At 41.5% G+C, this 24,646-nt stretch overlaps 1 protein-coding gene across 1 annotated transcript in view; it reads right to left on the bottom strand.

The window, feature by feature from the left end:
• SLC27A2 (solute carrier family 27 member 2) overlaps positions 1-24,646 on the bottom strand; it is a 45,733-nt gene that overhangs the window by 11,624 nt on the left and 9,463 nt on the right. Inside the window, exons 2-5 of the mRNA XM_046010242.1 lie at positions 23,453-23,662; positions 19,150-19,308; positions 16,324-16,448; positions 2,281-2,475 (exon numbers count right to left, since the gene is read on the bottom strand). Of these exons, the coding sequence (XP_045866198.1) occupies positions 2,281-2,475; positions 16,324-16,448; positions 19,150-19,308; positions 23,453-23,662 (689 nt within the window). The remainder of the gene's footprint in view (positions 1-2,280; positions 2,476-16,323; positions 16,449-19,149; positions 19,309-23,452; positions 23,663-24,646) is intronic.

Raw genomic sequence — 24,646 nt, 5'->3', positions numbered from 1 at the left:
TGTTTCACGTTTCCACATATTTTCCAATATAGTTAAGGCTTAGTGCTATAATTATTTCATGCATGTGGCTATCAAATGATTAAAACTCCACCATATTTCACATATACATTTCAAAGACACAAGAATTTAAATTTATGTAGCCCAGTAAGAGAAATAAACATATGATTTTCTCTACTAATATTCTCTACTCTTATTTCCTCTACTAAATCTGACAGTGTTTAGAAGTAATTATTAGCCAGGAAGACTGTGTCCACTTCAGATTTAAATCTATATGATAAGGTAACCAGTCCTATGCCTCAATAGCAGCAGATAACCATTACAAAGCAAGTAGCATTCATAGCCCGCCAATGTTAGAGCTTGTTTATTTGCAAGGGTGTAAAAAATTGGGGGCTGGTAACTAATGTTTCTTTCCACATCAGTTGCAGGGGCATCTTCTCCCCCCTCCCACTTTTTTTTTCCAATTAAAAAAAATACCTTCTTGCTTAAAGCCGAAAAACTGACAATAAAACAAGGCAACCAATGGATGAGAAGCCAAGAACGAAGTAATATATGGCACCAACTTCTAAGGTCCTCAGGTCTGGTTTAAAACGAGTTTCCCTGAAACTTGTCTTTTTGAGGGTCAGTTGTAATGACATGGACGTCTTGTACCATGTCTCAATCAACTCAGCCTCCTACCCTTTCTTGTTCCGAGTTGCATTCGACCTGGGTACCCAAGGTTTGGGCTGGTGCAGGTTGAACTGAAGCTAGCTAGAGAAGGCTGACCTTATCAGGCACGGCGGCAGTGAGGAGTAAGATGGATTCTCAGCCCTGTAGCAGTGCTGCCCTGTAGAGTTTTCAGCTATGATGGAAATGCTCTACATCTGTACTGCCCAACACAGTAGCCATAAAACACGTGGCTACTGAGCACGTGAAACGTGGCTGGTGAGAAGGAAGCACTGAATTTAAAATGTCATTTACATCATTTAAATAGCAATGGCCACATATAGCTAGTGGCCACTGAGCCAGATGGCACAGGCGTGGAGGTGGCAGGACCTGTGTTGCATAGACGTGGCTGTCAGTGTCTGAGATGTTCCTGGGGTTTGAGAATGCCTTGAGATAAGCCAGAATGTGAGGAATGGGATGATAATAAGCACAATAGCAATAGCTAATAATTGTTCACGGCTATTACATGACAGGCATTGGGCTATAGCCTCTAAGGACTTTTTTCCCAAGCTATTTAATTCTTTCAATAACCCTTTCCCCTCATTATAAATACAGTTTGGGCCAGATGCATTAGGCTCTACATTTTCTCTTTTTATCTCTGTTTTGCAAACAGTGAAAGGGAGGCCTAAGCAACAGAAGAGACTTGCTCAAGGTCGCCCAGTTAGTATGCAACGTGCTGAAATTTGATCTCTCGAGGCTGAGCTCTTCGGCACACAAATTACTGTCCTTTGCACTCTGAGGATTAGCCCATCCTGTTGCCTGGGAGCTCTGGTATAACCCTTCAGGGCCAGGCAGGAAGGGCTGCCAGTGGAACACTGACAGCTGGGACTGCTCCAGCCAGTGCTGAAAATTCCTGGGATTGTTGAAAGACGTGATCACCAGGAAGACTGACTGCTCAAACACAAGAAAGGCAAAGAGACCGTCTGGAGACACCAGACAATAAACACCTGAGTGGGAGCAGAGACTGCTGTGGGAGCTGGCTGAAAAATAAGAACTAGCATTCTGGTGGAGTCATCGGGGAAATACGAATGTTTGCGAGATCCCAGAGCCGGGGCACGTTCCAGTTCTCTGGGAGATCCAAATGGTGGTTCTGGATCCTGGCGTCACAGCTTTTGGCAAACACTGATGTGGGTGCCCTGCCTCAGAACCATGGGACCCAGAGCTCAGGGGGTGGCACCCTGCCCCTGTAGGTGTACAAATGTCCCCCGGTCACTGTGACACACAGGACCATGAGAGAGAAACAACCTGTTTCGCAGTGTGTGGTCAACTTACCCACCAGTAGGCTTCTGGTGTTTGGTCATCTACACTCATAAATGCATTGGGAATATTGCGCAGAAGTTGCAGGTAGCAAAGGTGTAATAGGTTGTTATTACGAGAAATTGAGATTTAAAAATGAAAGGGCCCTGTCACTTTGCATTCACTGTCATAGAGAATGAGCAGATCCTCTCTTGGAGACACGGATCGACCTCGGCTCTGACATGGTACGAGCTTCTAAGAACATCATCGTGACACAGCTTTTAAGAAATCTCTCTGTTCTGAAAGGCAGTCCCGTACACTTTCATCTTTCAATGTACTTACTTTATGTAGGTAGTTTACTCTGCCAACAGCACCGATTTTTCTCGTGTAATTCAGAAAGGCAATATTGCCTTCAGTGGCAGCGTAGAACTCATAAATACAAATGTCCCCAAATCTCCTGATGAATTCCCTCCACACGTCTGCTCGCAAGCCATTTCCTATTGCCAGTCTCACTTTATGGACGCGATCATTTGGTTTCTGTGGCAGGAGAAGGAGAGACCAAATTAAACCCTCTCTGGAGACTGTATACTTACATACTTGTAATCGCCTTTACGTTTCTACACATTTATGTTGGTTACGGATTCACCTCTTAGTGCACGCCTTTTATGTTACTCACACCACATCACGCCCCCTCCTCGCCAACCCACATGGTTTGGGCTGACAGCTAGAACTCCCATCTAATAACCCAAAGACTTGGCTTTTCCTATTTTGATTTTTAAAAGGTAATGTGAGATGATTTGATAGAACTAAGTGAGGCCAACATTTAATCCACGTCCACTCTGAAGTTAGACTAAGGTACTGACTGTTTTCTTGATGGGGTTGGTGAATCTCAGTCAACTACCAAAAAGGAGGGATCCCATGGGAAAGATCTATCAAAGGCTCACAACTGTCTTCACTTGACAGGGAAGAAGAAAACTGGGAGCACAGTGTAAGGAGAGAGAATGATTTTCTACAGAGTGATTACTATTAGGGTCTCAGGGGTGGAGAGAAAAAAATTTTTTAAAAAATATTTTATTTATTTATTTGACAGACAAAGATCACAAGTAGGCAGAGAGGCAGGCGGAGAGAGAGGAGGAAGCAGGCTCCCTGCCAAGCAGAGAGCCTGATGCGGGGCTCCATCCCAGGACCCTGAGATCATGACCTGAGCCGAAGGCAGAGGCTTTAACCCACTGAGCCACCCAGGCGCCCCGAGAAATTTTTTTTTTTTAAAGATTTTATTTATTTGAGAGAGAGGGGGAGAAGGCGAGCATGAGTGCAGGAAGGGAGGGAGGGGGAAAAGCAGACTCCCCACTGAGCAGGGAGCTGGATAAGGGGCTTGATTTGGGGTTCGATCCCAGGACCCTGTGATCATGACCCTAGCCAAAGGCAGACACTTAACTGCCTGAGCCAGCCAGGCGCCTCTGGAGAGAAGACTCATGATCATGTCCTACTTTCACAGACCCAGAGGTCACAAAACCAGGTAAAGCTGAACCACGAGGATGAAAATGTCCCAGGGGGACTGGGAAGGGGAAGAGAGAAAGGAAGCTGGCTCCCAGTTGCCTTGGGTGGCCTGGGAGGAATACGTTTTGCTATAAATAAAAATCACAAAGGAAAAATTGTTTTGCTTGTAAGAACTGAAAGTAGAGCTTGTGTCAGCGGGAGAGGTGGAGTTAGGACCCGGTTGCTTTCCATTCAACCACAATGGCCTGTGAGGCCCCTACAAATACGTCCAAATCTGTGGTAATTTCAATGATATTTTATACTAATAATGCAATTTATGTCCTCCAGGAGATCACAGTCTGGTGGTGGGAGAGGAAGGTAAACAAGTATAATTTTAACCTGCAAATTCTGTAATTCTATGACCTTTAACAGGAAATGGAATGGAATGGGTGAAAGTGCTGGGTAACCAGACTTCTCACTTCAAATGTTAATTTCTTGGATTGGACAACAAATTTGCTTAAGAGGGCAAAGCTTCTGAAGAGCATTTCTTACCTTATCTCCTATTGTGTGAAATCACTCTGAAGTTATTTGGGGATAAGAGTTCCTCTTGGAAAAGAGCTGTTGGCATTGAGAGACTGGTGGTTCTCTGGTAAGGGGACGGCATTTGATAAGATGGATAAAAACCAAACCAAAACAAAGCTTGAATTGAGTTCCACGTGAGAGGAGGCAGTGGGTCAGGGGAGCAGTACAGATGCCTTTCATTTCTGGGTACTTGTTGGTGAAAACTCAGGTGGTGAAGTGTTGTCAGGAGTCCTAACCAACAAAGTGGACAAATACTGGTTTTTGTATAAACTGGGTCCCTTGTGTGGCCTTTGGAGGAGGAAATGTTTGTAGAGCCCAGGGGTCTCATGCTAGTTGCATGAACTTTGACATTCTGACTGAGCGGGAACCTATTCTCTTAATCAGCAAGCTAGGTCCATAGGTCACGGAATCTATAGATCTTCCTCGATTTCTGACGGCATTACATCCCAATAAACCCACCATAAATTAATAATGTCCTAAGTCAAAAATGCTGTTTATTCACCTACTCTGTTTATTCACCTACTCTAAGCTACTCTATAGCTTAACCTAGCATCCCTTAAGCGTGTTCAGAACCCGTACATAACCCTACAGCTGGGTAAAGCTCCAGCACAAACCCTACTTTATAATACTGTATTGAAGATGTCAGGTAATTGATTGAATACTGTACTGAAAGTGAGAAACAGAATTGTTGTCTGGGTCTCGGCTGTTCACCCTCGTCATCGTACGGCTGACCAGGAGCTGTGGCTCACTGTGGCTGCCCAGCCTCACGAGAGAGGAGCAGAGTATCGATTGCTAGATGGGAAAAGATCAAAATTCAAAACTCGGCATGTGGCTTCTACTGAGTGTGTACCACTTTCACACCACGGTATTCACCTACTAAATAAAAAAAAAAGTAAAAAGTAAAAAAAGTAAAATAAAAAAAAGTAAAAAAGTAAAAAAAAGTAAAATAAAAAAAAGTAAAGTAAAAAAAGTAAAAAAAAAGTAAAAATTTTTTACTTTTATTTTATTTTATTTTTACTATTATTTTATTTTTTTATTTTTTACTTTTATTTTTTATTTTTTACTTAAAAATTTTTAAGTAAAAAAAAAAATCATAGGCGGAACCATCATAAGTTGGGGACTATCTGTATTCCCTTTTAGAATTAGAAAGTACCTAGAAGCGGGGAGACCATATGCCTGGTTTGTCAGGGCCAGTCCTGGTTGATGCCCGGGGTCCTGATGTGCTTATTAATTACACTCCTTTCACTCCCAAGTGTTCCCTTTTAGACAGAGAATTGGAGGGTCACCCTTTCACAAGGCACTCTTCCCAGTTAAGGATTGTCAGCTTTTCCGAGATTACCCTCGCCTCCCATCCTGTTGTCCCTCACTGCCCCTCCAGGAATAAAACATCATAAGTATTCGAAGAATACTGACTTTTGCTCTAAAAAATAACATCCTGACCTGGGGCTAACCTGCTCCCAGGCCTGCGTGAGACGCTCCGAAGTAGCATTCCAGTGTGTAAACCTGAGACTTGACTAAATCCACGTGCAGCCCATAATCACCCTCTTAGATCATTTCCTTTTCTGATGGGTGGTGAACGTTGCTCTCCCCCATGGGATTATAAACTCCTCCGAGGCCAAGTAGATCTCTATATCATCGGCCATGCCTGCACCTGGACGCTGCATACAGTCCAATCGCTGCAATCAAAGGAGTAACCTCCCCCGGGAAGCCCTCAAGCTCCCTGTTGGACAGTTAATGGCCCGGACATCAGCCCAAGGGCAGGCAGCCCAAAGGCAGTCTAGGGCACAGCAGGCGGGCAGGTGCCTTGGGTGTCTGGGCAGCAGGCCAGCCTGCCTCACAGGTGCAGCTGTCACCTGGGAGTGGGAGTTAGCTGGGGTGAGAGTCACAATACCATGAGCTCGGTTTTCATCATGAACTGAGGGATTTCATTACACCAGCAGAAGGGATTAAAGTTGTAAGCTGGAGGTGTTTGCATGCATGAACTGGGGGATCCTGGAACCTTCTGCCATGTCTGGTTCTCACCCAGGTTTTCCTCGTCCCTGGCTGAGCATACCCGGTGTGATTTGAGTTTTCCTTGCCTGTAGGAGAAACCGTGTTTCCTTATAATCAAATTCACACCTCAAGGGAGCTGTATTTTAGGTCAAGAATCATCTGATTGTTTAACAGAGATCAAACTTTTGATTCCACATGAGAGAGGCGAGGGCACATGCAAGCACACCTGGGGGACTGAAATCCACACTAGGATTTGATGACTAAAGGGTGAGAGGTTAGGGTGTCCAGAGCGGAACGGAAAGCACCAGGTAAACAGAAAACTTTTAGCGAGGGTCTTACTACTATGTGCCAGGCATTTGACCTTCATGGTCTTGCTCAGATTTCTATAGAATCCTACCAAAATGTGATAGATAATAAAGTATTTGCCCCTGGGGTGCCTGGGTGGCTCAGTTGGTTAGGCGTCTGACTCCTGACAGCTCAGGTCTTGATCTCAGGGTTGTGAGTTAAACCCTGCTTTAGGCTCCATGTTGGGTGTGCAGCCTACTTAAAAAAAAAAAGTCCTCAGTTACAGTTCAGGAATCAGAGTCTCAAAAAGATGAAAACAGTTTGCTGTAGATCACGTAGGTAGCAACATAGTTCTCTAAGATTCAAATCCAAATGCATGTGACTTCAGAGAGAATGCTTTTCCTTGGTTCAAAAAAAAAAAAAAAAAAAAAGCACATGCGCAGTTTACATTCTAACAGTCCAAGCACTGAAAGGTTTTTAAATGGTGGATGCTGTCTCCTCACTTGTTTGCTCCATCCTTTGCCTCCTCTCTACCATCTGGAGGCTGACACTGTCCACTCTTGTAATCAGTGCCAATCCAATGTCAACTTCTTCCTCTTCTCTCCGGCTTCTAAATTACATGCTTAGACTGCTATCTTTTGATTAATCAATTTTAGATGTTATTTGTTGACCTTCTATTGTGCTGAAGGAAGTTGAAGCTCTCTATCATTCTCTTCAGTTTTTCCAATATCGCAGTTTTTAGTTAACTCAATATTCAGTGCTCACATTATTTTGCTCATCGTACACTACTGATGAGCCAAGGAATACACTCTGATCCAGTTATTGAGACAATTTTTATTTTTCTTGCAATTCACTGCCACCTACCCATTTGCTTTGTTTTCTTAGTTTCTATTCACAGGTCTTTCCTCACCACCCAAAAGCCTGGAAATACAATGTTCTTCGTGGTGAAATCCACCAGATGCTCTAATTTCCTTTTCCCTTTATGATTTCCTGTTAGCCTTCTGCTCCAATTTGGACTGGTTGCTCTCCAGGCCTGGGGATCCCTTTCCCTCTCTCTCCTGGCTCCTCAGCTCTCTCTTCTCATTCTCTTGTTTGCATGGAGCACTTTCTCTAGTAACTTCCTGAGGAGGGTGTATAGGAGGTAAGCTATTTTGAGATTTTGAATGTCTGAAAATGTTCTTACCGTACACTTGATTGATAATTTGATTGGATATAGAATTCTAGATAGGCAGTACTTTTTACTAAGAATTTTGAAGGCATTGATCTTTTGTCTTCCAGCTTGCAGTACTGCTGTTGCCAAGTCAAATGTTAGTCTTAGAGACTCTTTCCTCTCTCAATCTCTCTCTCTTTTTTTTAGTAGTCTTACATTTCATCCTGGTGTTTAAAATTTTTAAGTTGCACTCATTTCATTGGGTACTCACTTTGCTCTTTCAATTTGTCTTTCAGCTCTGGGAAGTTTTCTTTCCTTTTTTACTTTTTTTTTTTTTTAATTTTAAAAAGCTGTTTCTCTGCAGCATTTTTTTTTTCAGATAGGATGACCATTACTGTTTTCATTTCACTTTCAAGAAATATTATTGTTGTTGTTATTATTATTATTATTTAAAATAGGCTCCACACCCAGCATGGAGCCCAGTGTGGGCCTTGAACTCATGACCCTGATATCAAGACTGAACTGGAGGATCAAGAGTTGGATGCTTAGAAATAAGTCAGTTGGAGAAAGACAACTATCATATGATCTCCCTGATATGAGGAAGTGGAGATGCAATGTGGAGGGTGTGGGGGGTCAAAAAAGAATAAATGAAACAAGATGGGATTGGGAGGGAGACAAACCATAAGAAACTCTTAGTCTCACAAAACAAACTGAGGGTTGCGGGGGGTGGGGGTGGTGGGTAGGGAGAGGGAGGTGGGGTTATGGACATTGGGGAAGGTATGTGCTATGGTGAGTGCTGTGAAGTGTGTAAACCTGGCGATTCACAGACCTGTACCCCTGGGGCTAATAATACATTATATGATAATAAAAAAATTAAAAAAAATTTAAAAAGAGTTGGATGCTTAACTGACTGAGGCTATTGCCAGTAGGTTCTGCACTGTTCCATGACAGAGTAGTTCTACCTGAGAATTAGACTTTTAGATTCTTTTGCCTACAAGCATAAACTGGCTACTGGAGTTCTAGAAGCTGTGCAAGGGAAGGGCCCTGGCACTCTCTCTGGTTAATAAGTAAATATTTACTCAACCTCTGTTTTCAGTGTTTCACCCCTGCCCGCCTCCCCTTGTAGTGTCCTTGATTTCAGAGCTCTTCTAGGTGTTCTCCAGAGAATAAACCTCCAGTCTACCAACATGGTGGGAGAGGGGAGCAGAGGTTTAGGATTTTTTTACACAGATTTTCCAAAATCCTCCTGTTTTCAAACTTGAAACCTTAGTTCATCTCTAGTTATATTTGGTGCCTCTGATTTCTCAGGTTTCAGGAATTCAATCAACTTCCTTCTTGTTGGTACCAGCTTCTTAGCTTTCACCTCTCTCGATCCCATGATGTCAGTGACCTTCATCTTTCAGTTCTCTGTACTATGTAGTTTCCTGTTGCAATGTCTCTTAGTTTCTCTTTGTTTTGGGGAGATTTTTAAGAAATGAAAAAACAGAGGCATTCACCATCTTAGAAAAATTCTAGAGTCCTGGGTGCCTGGGTGGCTCAGTTGGTTGCACCACTGCTTTCGGCTCAGGTTGTGATCCCGGAGTCTCGGGATTGAGTCCCGCGTTGGGCTCCCAGCTCTGCGGGGAGTCTGCTTCTCCCTCTGACCTTCTCCCCTCTCATCTCTCTCTCACTCTCTTGAATAAATAAATGAAATATTAAAAAAAAAAAGAAAAATTCTAGAGTCCCTTGTCTTTTTTTAAGATTTTATTTATTTGAGAGAGAGAGAGAGAAGGGGCAGAGCAAGAGGGAGGGGCAGAGAGAGGGGCAGAGGGAGAAGCAGACTCACTGCTGAGCAGGGAGATGGACACAGGGCTCGATCCCAGGACCCTGAGATGACCTGAGCTGAAGGCAGACACTTAACTGACTGAACCACCCAGGCACCCCACCAGAGTCCCTGATCTTAACAACTAATATGCTACACTTCTGTGTGGATCCCTTAGGACAAAAGAAAATCCCCAGTGACAGGAATGAAAGGAAGAGGATCCATTTTTCTGCTTAGGGCTTTCTCCCTCCAGTGCATCTTTTCACTGAAGCCAAAGGGACTGTCTAAAAACATTGTCTCCCCATCACTCTTCCATGGAAGGTCCTTCCATGCTTTGTCATGTTCACATTTAAGTCTCAGCATAGCAAAGCCCTTGTCACCTAGCCCCATCAACCAGTCTTGCCTCCTGCTACACTGCTTGCAGCTCCTGACATGCCAGTCCTTCACTCCACTCTGCACACCCTGTTCCAGGGAACCAGAAGCCCTTCTTTCATTGCACAGCTGGTAAGATCTCTGCACCCCTTGAAACTCACCTTCTGTGGTAAACCTTCTCTGATGCTGCTCTCTTTACCTCATTCATTTTTCTGCTTTCTTTCCCTTTTTTGCCCTGCCCCAGCCTGCCCCTGAGAGGTCAAACTGGTCACTTACAGTCTACTCTGTGCTGCTAAATACCCTCCACTCTATACTCTGTCAGAATGGAGGTGATACGGAGACAGACATGTTAGGTTGGGAGCTTATCTAATTTTGGAGGGAAGGCAGATGACTCGAGGAGGTTAACAGCAGGGAAGTAAGTTGAGCCTATTCAGTGGTCTCAGAATTCTGGTTGTTCTTATTTCCCCTTCCAAATACCATGACTTCTATGTGTGGCCCCTGGAACTCTTTTCTGGTTCCCTTTTCCTTCTCCCTCTCCTCTCCCTGCCCTGATCATACATACACCTGGCAAGCAGTACACAGCCTCATTTAGACCCATTCTGTGGCTTAGTCCCGAACTGGAGTAGAGAAACACTGAGCTTTAGCAGTATCTTGTTCTGATAAATTTATCTTTTTCCTAAATGGCACTGCTGTTTAAGCAACTACACGAAGCAAAATGGGAGATGACAGCTGCATGCTGAACCAGACTGGACGTCCACAGAAAACAGGTATCCCAGATGCTAAGGCCCATACATAACAATGGAAGACAGGTAAAATGGATCAAGAAATTTCTATAGTAACACTGTAAAAGCACTAGTCAGCAGCTTTGTTATCCAAGCCCCACTCAACTTTAGATGAGCGTGATTGACTCATTGGAATGTCCTCTCATTTCTTCCTTCCACCTGTGGAGCAGAATTTTCTCTGATTCGTTTGATGATAGATATGGAACACCTACTAGGAGGTACACATTCTTAGGCACTGAAGAGGATGATGATAATGGCTACTCTTTGTTGATAATTTACTAAGCATCAGGTATTTCTTAATCATCTTCACAGCCCCCTATGAAGTAGGTACTATTGTTTACCCTGCTGGAGGACAGGAAAGTGAGAGAGAGTTTAACTGTCCTGTTCACATGGTCATTGGTTTCAGACCTGGTGACCCCTGAGTCTTGGCCCTTAAGCACTACATTCTTCCCTTGAGCCAAATCTGAATTCCTGTGCTAAGGGTGGCTGGCGACATGCCTCCCTAGTCTTCTGCTCTATCAAAGGAGCTAGTGACAAACTGAGGATTTTGGAGGGGAAGGGAGTGGGGGACTGGGTGAGCCTGCTGGTGGGTACTAAGGAGGGCACGTATTGCATGGAGCACTGGGTGTGGTGCATAAACAATGAATCTTGGAACACTGAAAAAAAAAAAAGGAGCTACTGAATAGGATTAAGACAAGGGACAAGCAGAGGAGCCTCTACCTCCCTGACATTGTTCCAGAGTTTCTCGAGAAGCAGTGCCATGTCCTTGGACAGGGGTCATTTGGTTTATCTGCTCAGCTGAGGCAGGAGTTTCCTCCCTAATACCCACTGCTTGGGGTGGGGGGTGTTAGCCCCTCCAGTGATGGCCTATTCTAGACAGCTCTAAGGATGCAAAACTTCCTGATTACATTGGTCCAGAGCCTTCCACCACCAGTTCTAGTTCTTTATCCACTTTTGTTTGAGAAGTCCTTTTGATGCAATCTTTCTTTAAGCTCCTTTAAATCCATAGAATTTGGGTCGTCTACTTTGACCTATTTTTTAAAAATTATGGTTAAATACGCATAACAAAATTTCCTATCCTGACCATTTAAAAATGTACAAGTCAGTGGTACTAAATACATTCACAGTGTTGTGCAGTCACCTCCACTATCCATCTCCATAACTCTTTCATCTTGTCAAACTGAAACCCTATACCCATTAAACAAGAACTCCCTGTGCTCCCCCACTCCCAGCCCCTGGCAACATACCATTCTACTTTTTGTCTTTATGATTTTGACTACTCTATGTACCTCGTACACATGGAATCATACAGCATTTGCCTTTTTGTGATTGGCTATTTCACTTAACACTATCCGTAGGGTTCACTTGTGTTATAGCACACTGCAGAACTCCCTTCCTTTTTAAGGCTGAGTAATATTCCACTCTGTGTACATACCACACATGCCTACCCATTCATCCATTCTTGGGCACTTGGGTTGCTCCCACATTTTAGCTATTATGAATAATGCTGTTATGAACATGAATATACAACTATCTCTTTAAGAACCTCCTTTCAATTCTTTTGGGCATGGTACCCAGAAATGGAATTGATGGATTACATAGTAATTTTATTTTTCATGTTTTGAGTAACTGCCGTACTGTTTTCCACAGTGGCTGACCCAGTTACTTCCCACCCACAGTGCATGCGGGTTCTAATTTCTCCACATCCTCACCAACACTTGTTGTTTGCTCTGTGTGTGTGTGTGTGTGTGTGTGTGTGTGTGTTTAATAGTAGCCATCCTAATAAGTATGAAGTGGTATTTTACTATAGTTATGATTTGCATTTCCCTAATGATTAGTAATGCTGAACATTTTTTCATGCACTTGTTGTCCATTTGTATATCTTCTTTGAAGAAATGTCTATCCAAGTACTTTGCCTATATTTGAATCAGGTTGGTTGGTTGTTTTTTTGTTATTAAAGTTTAGGAACTCTCTATACATTCTGAATATGAATCTCTTCCAAGATATATGAATTGCAAATATTTTCTCCCATCCTGTATGTTGCCTTTTACTCTCTTGATAGTGTCTTTTGAGGCACAGAATTTTGAAAGTTTTATGAAGCCCACTTTGTCTATTTTTTCTTTTGATTCCTATGCCTTCAGTGTCACGTTCAAGAAATCAGTGCCAAATCCAATGTCATAAAGTTCTGTTTTATGTTTTCTTCCAAGAGTTCTATTATTTTAGGTCTTAAATTTAGTGTTTTGTTTTGTTTTTGAGAGAGAGAAAAAAAGAGAGAGAGAGCAAGGTAATGGCAGGGGCATATGAAGAGAGAGAATCTCAAACAGGTTTCACACTCAGTGCTGAGCCCAGCATGGGACTCCATCTCATGACCTTGAGATCATGACCTGAGCTGAAATCAAGAGTCGGATGGACACTTAAGTGACTGAGCCACACAGGTACCCCTAGGTCTTTTTTCCATTTGAGATAGTTTTTGTATAAGCATGTCAGATAAGGGTCCAACTTCATTCTTTTGCATGTGGGTATTCAGTTTTCCCAGGACCATTTATTGAAAAACTGTCCTTTCCCCAATGAATGGTCTTGGCACCCTTGTCAAAAATCATTTGGCAATGATTAACATTGACAAGGGCTTACTTCTGGGCTCTCTATTCTATTTTACTGATCTATACATCTGTCTTCATGTTAGTACCATATTGCTTTGTAGTAAGTTTTGAAATTAGGAAGTGTAAATCCCCAAGTTTTGTTCTTTTTCAAGATTGCTTTGTGGGTGCCTGGGTGGCTCAGTGGGTTAAAGCCTCTGCCTTTGGCTCAGGTCATGATCCCAGGATTCTGGGATCATGCCCCACGTCAGGCTCTCTGCTTAGTGGGGAATCTTCTCCCTCTCTCTCTGTCTCTGCCTGCCTCTTTGCCTACTTGTGATCTCTGTCTGTCAAGTAAATAAATAAAATCTTTAAAAAAAAAAGATTGCTTTGGCTATTTGGGGTCCCTTGAGACTCCATATGAATTTCAGGATAGGTTTTCTTCTGTATTCACAAAATATGTCATTGGGATTTTAATAGGGATTGCATTGAATCTATAGGTCTCTTTGGGTAGCAGCATCATTTTAACAATATTAAATCTTCCAATCTGTGAACATGGGGTGTGTTTTCATTTATTTATGTCTTCTTTAGTTTCTTTCATCTATGTTTTCTAGTTTTCATTATACACGTCTTTCACCTCCTTGGTTAAGTTCATTCTTAAGTATTGTATTCTTTTTGATGTTATTGTTTTGTAATTATCTTTCAGATTGTTCATTGTTAGTGTAAAGAAATACAACAGATTATTGTGTGATAACTCTGTATCCTGCTACTTTGCTAAATTCATTTATTAGTACTAACGGTTTTGTTGTCTTAAGGATTTTCTATATATAAGCTTATATCATTTTAAAAAATATTTTATTTATTTGACAGACAGAGATCACAACTAGGCAGAGAGGCAGGCAGAGAGAGAGAGGAGGAAGCAGGCTCCCGGTGGAGCAGAGAGCCTGATGTGGGGCTCGATCCCAGGACCCTGGGATCATGACCTGAGCCGAAGGCAGAGGCTTTAACCCACTGAGCCACCCAGGCGCCCCAGCTTATATCATTTTTAAAGCCTTGACTGAAGGTTTTTCTTTTCTTTTCTTTTTTTTTTTAGGTAACATTGATCATTCTTTATAGTTCTCATAAGTATTTTTAAGACAAGCCAGAACTGAGGGGTGGGGGAGAAGCAAGAGCTAATAGAAATTCTGTATCTTCTAGATTTGAGGTCATCTGTGAATTATACAATAAATCATAATATATTTTGATGATAGAATGCCCCAATCAAATTTTAGTTTTCAGCATTTGAGACAATGTTATGAGGAAGGAGAAAGGTGGAAGTGTTTATATGTGTGAGTGTGTGTAAGCCTGAAAGAGTTACACAAACATGTCTATTTCCTTCAAGTCCACACACCCTCCCCCAGGAGACTTCTAACTGACAAAGGGGGCTTTTAAGGCAGAGAAGAAAAGCCAAACAGAAGGGCCCCAAATGGATTTTTGAGTTTTAATAGCAAAGCATGTAATCTTGAGGGCCAGATGGGATACTAATGTGAAAAAAATTCAATAATGACTTCAACAGAGATTGCTGTGGGAAAGGTCCTAATCCAGCCCACAGCTAATTATGACTCTCATGAAGCTGGTGAATCTGCTACCCAGATCAGAATAATATGTGCTAAGTCTAAACATCCCAGGGGAACCGTATTACCTCTATGAAGTTAGTCATACATCTTTCAGGGGCCTGAATTTAGAGGTTCATTCAACGAAGTTTGTTGATGCCTCGAATATGCCACACACAGATCTCAGGCCTAGAGATCTGGCAGCGAACGAAGTCCCTGGTGTGTGGAACTTTCATGCAACTGGGGGAGACAGACAATGGTCACATAAGCTGTCCTATGTCAGGAGGTACAATCCTATGAAAAGCAGTCACCCATGAGGTGGATGGTAATGGGCGAGGTGATAACATTTGTTGATTAGTAGGAGCAGTCTCTCTGATGAGCTGATATGTGGGCAGAGACTGAATGAAGTGAGGAGGGGAAGAACGGGGGCCAGAACATTCTATGCTTCTTCCTATGTCACGGCAGATGTTATATAAGTTGAAGATAACAGGAGCTTATAAATTATAATTTATCAACTTAGTGATCCTCTGAGTTTGTTTTGATTGAAAGGACTACAGGAAGCAGGATCTGGTGAGTTTACTGCATTATCTAGTCTAGTGGTTCTCAACTGGGGCTGATTTTGCTTGCCAGGGGGCATCTGGCAATGTCTGAAGACATTCTGATTGTCATAACCTGGGGTGGGGGGGAGGGTACTACTGGTGTGTCCTGCATAAAGGCCAAAGATGATACCGAACATCTTACAGTACACGGAACAACTCCATAAAGCCAAGAATGAATGCACCCAACATGTCAGCAGTGCTGCTGCTGCGAACCCTTGATTTGGTCCTCAGGCAGGCTGTCAGGCCTCTGATAATACTTGAGGGGTGGGGCAGGAGAAGTTCTTTCAAAGAACCCCATCAAGATATGTGGATATCGGCAGGGACTCCTGGGTGGCTCAGTTGGTTAAACGGCTGCCTTCGGCTCAGGTCATGATCCCAGCGTTCTGGGATCGAGTCCCACATGGGGCTCCGTGCTCAGCGGGGAGCCTGCTTCTCTTCTCTCTCTGTCTCTGCCTGCCGCTCTGTCTGCCTGTGCTTGCTCTTGCTCTCTCTCTCTCTGACAAATAAATAAAATCTTTAAAAAAAAAAAAAGATATGTGGATATCTGCAAACAGGGTAGATCCCAGGCCTCTGGATTAACCTTGAGGCATCTGCTCAAGCCTGTTGACAGACTTTGTCAGATGGTTTCAAGGCCACATGGCGATTTATTCAAGCAAAATTAAGTAAATGATTCCTGTAAGCCTGTGGTATAAGACAAAGTAAGGATACAAGATGTGGTCCCTACCATCAAAGACTTTACAGCCTAGGGAGGATGGAAGGTGTGAAAACAAATACATGCAAGGTGACAGTGCCAAAGTGGGTAGAAATTAAATGATGTGAGGGAAAGAAATCAAATGATGCTGGAGTGACCCAAATAGATTTAATATATGAGGTATCCTTTCAGCTGGGCTTTGAGAGTGAAGGTAGGCTTTAGACAGTTAGGGAAGGAGAGGATCTGCTAGGTAGAGGGTAAGAATTGAGAACAGGTAAAAAAGTAGGCAAAAATAATATTAACAACTGACACCTAGTAAATCCCCTCTATAGGATAGGTGTGGTGCCATGCACTTTATTGCCATGAACAACTGTAGTCTAAACAGAAAACTGATAGGTAAGTCTCAGCCGAAGCCCAGCATGACCCAGAGTAATGGGAATTCCCCTTACCCATCTCAAAAAGAATGAAACTTGGGGAGTATTACCTGGGGTGAGTTGCATAAATACCGAAGAAGTTCACCAATATACTGAATGACAGTGACATTATACTTCCTGCAGTCATCCCAGAACTGGCTGGCTGAAAATTTGCTCCGCAAGACCATAGTAGAACCTACAGAGAAGTGTATATAAAGTGTTAAAAAAGAACTGCTATGAAAAACTACCTGGTTACCTTTGTCACTTTTGAAAGGTAGAAATTTAAATAGGAATTATATTCACAAACAAGTTGTTTTTTTTTTAAAGATTTTATTTATTTATTTGACAGAGAGAGATCACAAGTAGACAGAGAGGCAGGCAGAGAGAGAGAGAGAGGGAAGCAGGCTCCCCGCTGAGTGGAGAGCCCGATGTGGGACTCGATCCCAGGACCCTGAGATCATGACCTGAGCCGAAGGCAGCGGCTTAACCCACTGAGCCACCCAGGCGCCCCCACAAATGAGTTTTGAGTACTGCTTATAGTAAAGACGGAAATCAATTAAGGCATGGTTTTATCCTACAGAGGCTTTCGATCTGGTGGGGGACAGACACATGCAGACGTCTTTCTAATAAAAGTCAGTGTGCAATAAATAGGGTGTTCAAATGAATCTCTAAGGGAATGTGAATGAGAGGGTATGTGTGTATTAATTCGGGAACTTGGGGGTAAGTGCTGAGAAGGGCATATTTTGGAAGAGGTAGGATTTGAATTATGTCTTGAGCAATGAATATGAAAAAAGATGGGAGAATTTCAGGCAGAGGAAACAATGGGAAACAAAGACAGGGCAGTCCAGAAGGCGTGGGAAGAGAGCCAAGACTCAGCTGGATCGTGACTGGAGTGGTGAAGAGTGGGTGAGTCATGGGAGAGGAACCTGGAGAAGCAGCTAGGAGTGCCATCATGGAGAACTTGGAAGTGCCAGGTGGAAGAGTCAGGCTTAACTCTGCAGGCAATGGAGTACTAGGGTCTTGAGCAAGCAGGGAAATTGTTCTTTGATGGGTGAGGTAGACATAATGGTTCCCAAAGCTGTCCCTGTTCTAATCCATAGGACCTGTGAATATGGTACCTTACATGGTGAAAAGGACTGTGTAGAGGTGATTAAATTCACGATTTTGACATGGAAAGATCATTGTGGATTACCTGGGAAATCACAACTGTCCTTATAATAGGAAGGCAAGCAGGTCAAGGGCAGAAGAAGATGGGATAATGGAAACAAAATGGTGGAATGATGTGTTTTGAAGATTGAAGAAGTGGCCATGAGGCAAAGAATGCAGGCAGCCTCCAGAGGCTGGAAAAAGCAAGGGAATGGATTCTCTCCTAGAACTCCTGGAAGGGATGCAGCCCTGCCGACACATTGATTTTAAGACTTCTGATATTCAAAACAGCATAAAAACCTGTATTCCTTTAAAGCCACTAAGTTTGTGGTAATTTGTTACAATAGCAATAGGAATAGCAATAGCAACAGGAAATCAATATAATGGGTAAAAATAATATATATCAGACCCAACCTAACTATAGGCATGAAATGTAGTAAAGTGAAATAAAAAAACTCACATTTTTTCCATGCTATTAATATAGCTTTATTCCTAAGTATACAAAAGTCCACTGTTTAAGAAGAGGAAACATTTTTTAAAATACTATTTTTTCTTCTTTAGAATGTATGGGGGGGCACCTGGGTGGCTCAGTGGGTTGAGCCTCTGCCTTCGGCTGAGGTTATGATCCCAGGGTCCTGGGATCGAGCCCCACATCGGGCTCTCTGCTCAGTGGGGAGCTTGCTTCCCCCTCTTCCCCCTGCTGTTCTGTCTACTTGTGATCTCTGCCTGTCAGATAAATAAATAAAATCTTTAAAAAAAAAAAGCACATTGTTATCACCTCAAATGTCTAATTAAAAAAAAAAAAAAAGAATGTATCTATGGTGCTTAAGCAAATGTGTGAGCAATGGAGTTTTTCCTTTGGGACCTCAGAGGCCCTCTGTCCTTGATGAACCCAAGTATACCATCAGGTCCCGCCAGTCATTCCTGGCCCGTGTGGCGGTGGGTACTGATGCTGGGGGTAAATATTTTATAACTGATCAATACGTTGGTGAGGGAAAGACACAGAGGCTTGGGCCATAACACATGCACATACATATGTATATGCATATATGTTATTATATGTTATTATATATATGTTTATTATTAGTTAAAATGAAATGTCACATGAAAGAAAAAATTAGGGTTTTTTGTTTGTTTGTTTGTTTGTTTTGTTTTTTTGGCTTAGAGAGTTAGAGATGGTTTTCTGGGAGGGGTGGACGTTAGACTGAGCCTTGATGTATACAAAGGGCATAAAGCCTACTGAAAGGAGAAAAGATGGCAACTCTAATTTGTATGGTAAAATTTTGGAAGAAAAGAGAAGGGATGGAAAGGCAGGTATTCTGACAAGAGCTGAAGAGCTGTGGGAGCAGAGAAGAACAAAGTAGGATGGGAACAACTAAGGGGGAAGTTTAAATCAGATGCTGACGGAGGTCTACATGCAGATTTCTGAAGATGGAAATGACAGAGAGGACTTACTTATGGGACCTAAGAATCAAGTGTCTTGATCTGGATGACCACCCAGAACATTTTGAGGAAATTTCCTCCTTGATATCCTGAAAACTGTAGCACTATATTATCGATAAGCAGGCATGAGAAAATATAAATTATTCTAGATACTTGCTGGTGATGTGGGAGCCAAATACCCTTGTTACTAACATAGAATCAAATGCCGTTCCTGGCAGACAGGAAAGTAGCCGACTTTTGTATTACTTTCCCCGTGGAGCACGTGCGACTGTGTACCAGACTCCAATGCCTTTAGAGGAAAATCTTACCAGACAGGATACATCCATGGAGACCAACCATCAGTGCAGCACTGTGGTACAAGGGCAGGGTGGTATAAATGATGTCATCTTCCTTAATCCCGCTGATACTGACGAAGCCAGTCGCATACCACAGGCGTTGGTGATTGATTGTTGCGGCTTTTGGGAGACCTTTGCAAAGATACAAGAGAAGGCAGGGTGAGCCAAGACTGGTCATTCGCAGACACGTGGTCCGGGGGAGAGATCTGGCTTAGGACGATCCATGGTCCAGTGCTTAGAGAATTGCATGGGGCCATAATCAGTTACACCAGGAGTCAGCAAATTTTTTCTGTAGGAGACCAGAGAGTCCATGTTTTAGGCTTTGCACGGTCATATAGTCTGTTATAAATGCTCAACTCTGCTATTGTAGCCGATCATAGCCAGCCATACAAAAGAAAGAATGTGGCTATGTTCTGAGAAAGCTTTATTTGCCACAACAGGGAGGGGGGCTGTATTTGGCCCACAGACCACAGCTTGCTGAACCCTTAGTTAGATGGTTACTCCAGTAGTAATTTGAAGAGAAAGCCATGAATGTCTGTTGAATTTTTGCTCTATGCCTGCCACTTTGCAAGGTATTTTCAAAATTTCAATTATTTCTCATAATTAACAGGATCAGTAAAATTATATTCTCCAATCCACAGAGGAGAAGGCTGAGATTCAGAGAGATTAAATACTTTTCCATTCCTATTACTTTTCTTCATAACCACTTTTATGAATTTCTTAGCTCCTCTTCTAGAGTGTTTTTATATAAATATAAGCAAATAAGAAGAGTTGCTTATTTTGTTCTTGCCCTTTCCTCCATTAAAAAAATGGACAAATTTCTGCACTTTTCCCTCTCTGCTTAACATTGGATGGTTGAGAACTGTCCATATTTATACAATGAAACTTTCCTTATTCATTCATTTATTCTCTCCTCTCAGTTGCATCAAGTCTTTATATTTGTGTGTTATAATTTACTTAACTATTCTGCTATTCCAGCCTGGTCCACATGCTAGTTTATACTATGAGTGATGCTGTATTTGTAGGATAAATTTGCTGAAGTGAGACTGTAGGGTCAAAAGATAACATATCTTTGTAATTTTGATAGGTAGCGCCATATTGCAAGTTATAAGGGCTGTCCCAATCCACTCTCTCACCAGCAACATCTGAATGGACCTGATCCTCATAGCCTTGCCTAGGTATGCTCTCAAATGTTGGAATTTTTGCCAAATTAAAAGGTGAAAAACGGTATCTCGGTGTAATTTTAGTATATTGCATTTTCTTAAATATAATTTATATAGCATATTTGCAAAACTCTATTAAAAAGATTTATTTATATTGTTTCTAATGGAAGGTAACACAGTCATGGGGAGGTCCTGAAGCCATTATTAAGGGGCCAGGGCTAGAGGTTAAGACTTAAGTGGGTAAATGGACTTTTTAAGGAGGAATGCAGTTCATTGTAGACTCAGATCCTTCCATACTTACTTGATGGCACCTTAGCTAGGTATGGCCCAAGTAATAGTAACTCATTATAAGGTAAAGCAGTGTGGTCAGAAACCCGTCATAACTGTGAACGCAATTCAAAATTCATTTTCTTTGACAGTGGGCCAATGGCATTATGTTAGTATTAATGTTTCATTCTACACTAATATTAAGAAATAGAAGAAAGCATTGATAATCAATTGTATTCACCACAGAAAATAATTGTACAAATAGTAAAAACTCTAAAATAAATATATATATTTTAAATCATTTTTTTTAAAGATTTTATTTATTTATTTATTTGACAGAGAGAGATCACAAGTAGATTAAAGAGGCAGGTAGAGAGAGGGAGAGAGGAGGAAGCAGGTTCCCTGCTGAGCAGAGAGCCCGATGCAGGACTCGAGCCCAGGACCCTGAGATCATGACCTGAGCCGAAGGCAGCGGCTTAACCCACTGAGCCACCCAGGTGCCCCTTAAATCATTTTTTAAAAGATTTTATTTATTTATTTGACACAGAGAGAGATCACAAGTAGGCAGAGAGAGGGGGGAAGCAGACTCCCCGCTGAGCAGAGAGCCCAATGCGGGGCTCCATCCCAGGACACTGAGGTCACGACCTAAGTCAAAAGCAGAGGCTTAACCCACTGAGCCCCTAAAATATATTTTTGAAAAGGAAATACGTATACTTTGTTGCTTTGAGGTACTTTCAGAAATTTCCTAATTTAAGATTTTGTATTAATGAAGAAAAAAGAATATATGGTAACTATTATATAATTTTGTACTAATGACTGAGGAACAAGGAAAACATCTTGTTTTCCAATTGCTTAAATGAGTTCTTTTTAAAGGCTTATGTATTTGAGAAAGAGGGAGAGAGAAAGACAGAGAGAGCAAGCATGAGTGGGAGGGGCAGAGGGAGAAGGAGAATCTCAAGCAGATTCCCTGCTGAGCACAGAGCCCAACACTGGGCTTGATCTCCTGATCCTGAGATCATGACCTGAGCTGAAACCAAGAGTCATATGCTTAACTGACTATGCCACCCAGGTGCCTCAAGTTCTTTTAATTAATTTTTATACGAGTTACTTAACAAATATTTTATTCAGAGATAAGGAGAAAAGCAAAATAAACATCAACCCAATCACCTTCCAATTAAATATAAATTCAGAATTATGGGATTAAATTAAGGAGAGTTCAATGTCTTTTTCTCCCTAAAGTGGGTTTTATATTTGACTGCCAAAAACTACACTGTGAAGTTCTATACTTGTGTAGCATTAAGACTAGAATTCCCTATAACTAACCAAGGGCTGACTTTTTTCTCGATTATTTCCCAAAGTTCACAACTTAATTTTACCATTCTATTAAGAAATGAGGATAAATGAGGATAAATTCCCATATATTAAGGTACTGTCTGTATGTGGGGGAAGCATTTGGGTTAACTATGTCATCCCACCATTCTGATGCCATGGCAATATATAACTTCTGACAGAAAGAGGATAGACAAGCTTTGGGCACTGGCTTTAATATGTCATGCCCAGTCTCCCTTCATTTACTTAAAGAAAATACTTAATGAAAGTAAGTGTACAAAAGGAAGTCCATCTTGAGGTTAAATTCTGGTCTAGGAACTGGGAGACAGATGGGTGCTGAGGGTCTGTTGAGTTAAAAGAAGGTATAGGCTGGTGTTGAGATAAAAGGCTCAAAGGAAACTTTAGCCTTATCTATAATGTTTGATTGTTTTACAAAGAAATGCATGCATGCATTACCTGCTTAAACTAAATTAAAATTTTAATCAAAAGGAGTAATGATTCACATATTCAGTTTTCCAATATTAATAATAATCATCAGCATGCTGGCACTGGCTTCTTGTCCTCCTTTTAAATATATCCATAAGGCCTCATATTATTACATTTTGATAATGTTTTCTCTGGCCTAGAGTAGGCAAACACCACATTATCTGTTAAACTGAAGAACTGGGAGGTATTGTGGCAGAGAGGTCAGATGGGTGAGCTGTAGAGTCAGCCTACCAAGGTGAATCCTGACAAGTTACCGTGAGAAGTTCTTAATCTCTCTAAGCATGAGTTTCTGCATCTGTAAAATGGGAATAAGAATGGTACCCATCTTAAGGATGGTGGGAGAATTGTATGAACACAAGACCCTAACGCTTATAGGAGAGTGCCTAGTACATTCTATCTTTAATATTGCTTGTTCCATAGAGTTATTCTGATAACACTGTTAATTGGCAGTGTTTTTTTTCTTTATGGTTCATAAAATTATGCTGCAGTTTATAGTTGAAGGTATCTTAGATTTGGTGAAATACAATACTTTAGGCCCTGGGCTAGAGCCATCCTACACCCACATCACCAAACAGCTCCCAGTCAGTGTTGCATGGGAAGATAATGGTCAAAGCGTTTATGTAAATACAACTCCATTATTGTCCTCTCATCTTCTTTGGTGCCCCATTTATAACTGGCTATACATTATGTATAGACTTGGGATATAAGATAATTGAAATCCAACCATCATTTAAAAAATTCCCAAAACCTATTCAGTGCCAAATTTCCCCCATTTTCATAACTATTTTTGTACTTCTTGGTTAACTTCTTTCTCTGTTCTACATACCAGCGAGGGGGAGCTGTATGTATGTACGTGTAGCTTGGAGACACCCAGATGGGATCACAGAGCAGTTCCCACAGGCAAAGAGCTAAATCCTCTAAAGTATTAGATATCTGATAAGTTTTGCCAAGGGAAAGGACATTTGAAAATCTAACCCAACATTTAACTCCTTCAGGGTAAGTCCATTTCTTTGAGAATCCTTTATTTTTACCTGTGGTTCCAGAAGTATAAATGTATAAGGCAGGAGTGGTCAAAGTGACTTCGGACCGCCAAGACTCTGGAATAGCTTCTGTTGACATTTCATCTACTTTGTCTAGTAAAGAGTCAACCCCATCTGTGTTAGAAGTTCTGCTCACATAATAGATGGACACATTATCCTTTTTCAGGCTTGGCAGCACCTCTTCAACAGCGTCTTGCAGTTCTTAATGTGGAAAGAAAATCCAAATGAATTAAATTAGTCCACTAAAGTTCTCTTAGTGCAACAGGCTTCGTATTGATTTTGTTTCCAGCATAATTTTTGCTAAAATGTGTAGACATGACATGGGGTACTTATAGTTACACAGTTTTAAGCATGGAATTTGCTAGATTTGGAAATTTCACAAGATTCCAAGTTTTGGGAGAAGGCTGGGTTTTAATGGGTTCCTAGCATCAGATGGTTGGTTGAAGATTTCAAACAAACTGACACATGGATAAAAACCAAGATATATAAGTGCGCAACTTATATGCATGTCTGGTATATGTCTCAAAATACTCCAGAAACGAATTTGGTTATTCCCAACATATGTGTCCCAATGATGAAAAAGAAAAAAAGAAAATTTTAAGGTAGGAGACAAGAAACAAAAGCAAGGCAGCCATGCTAACTAATAATGATGACAGAAGCCAACTTTATATACACACACACAGATATATTTTTTAACACATCAGGTGCAAATAGTTTCCCTAGGAAAGTTCAACTCATCTGAGAAAGAAGCTCCAAATTTCATAAGCATATTTTCTGCTCTGAGAAAAAAACAGGGCCAATTCGTGTGTTTTTCAAACTGTGGGTCACAATACAGTGGTGGATTTTTAAAATAATTTGAAGTGACCAAAATTTTAAAAATTCCAGTAGAATGAAATATGTTTTCAGAGTATAAAAGCTTTCAGTCAATTGTATGAGTGTGTGTATACTGTCACAATCAAATACATTTTTCTACTGTAGGCCAACGTCAAAACATTTAAAAGGTACTGATTTAATATATAAACCACATTTCATGTTTGCTACTTGATTTCTGTGCCCTTCAATCACAAGATAAGATGGCCTTTCAGCATATTTGTCTCGACCTTGTGGTAACTGAACTGAATATACTTATTCTTTTTTTTTTTTTAAAGATTTATTTTTTTGACAGATAGAGATTACAAGTAGGCA

This window comes from Meles meles, chromosome 6 (genome assembly GCF_922984935.1).
Source record: "Meles meles chromosome 6, mMelMel3.1 paternal haplotype, whole genome shotgun sequence".
Classification (NCBI taxonomy): Eukaryota; Metazoa; Chordata; class Mammalia; order Carnivora; family Mustelidae; genus Meles; species Meles meles.
Note: the sequence above shows the minus strand (reverse complement) of the source record. Positions and strands in the feature narration are given on the sequence as shown.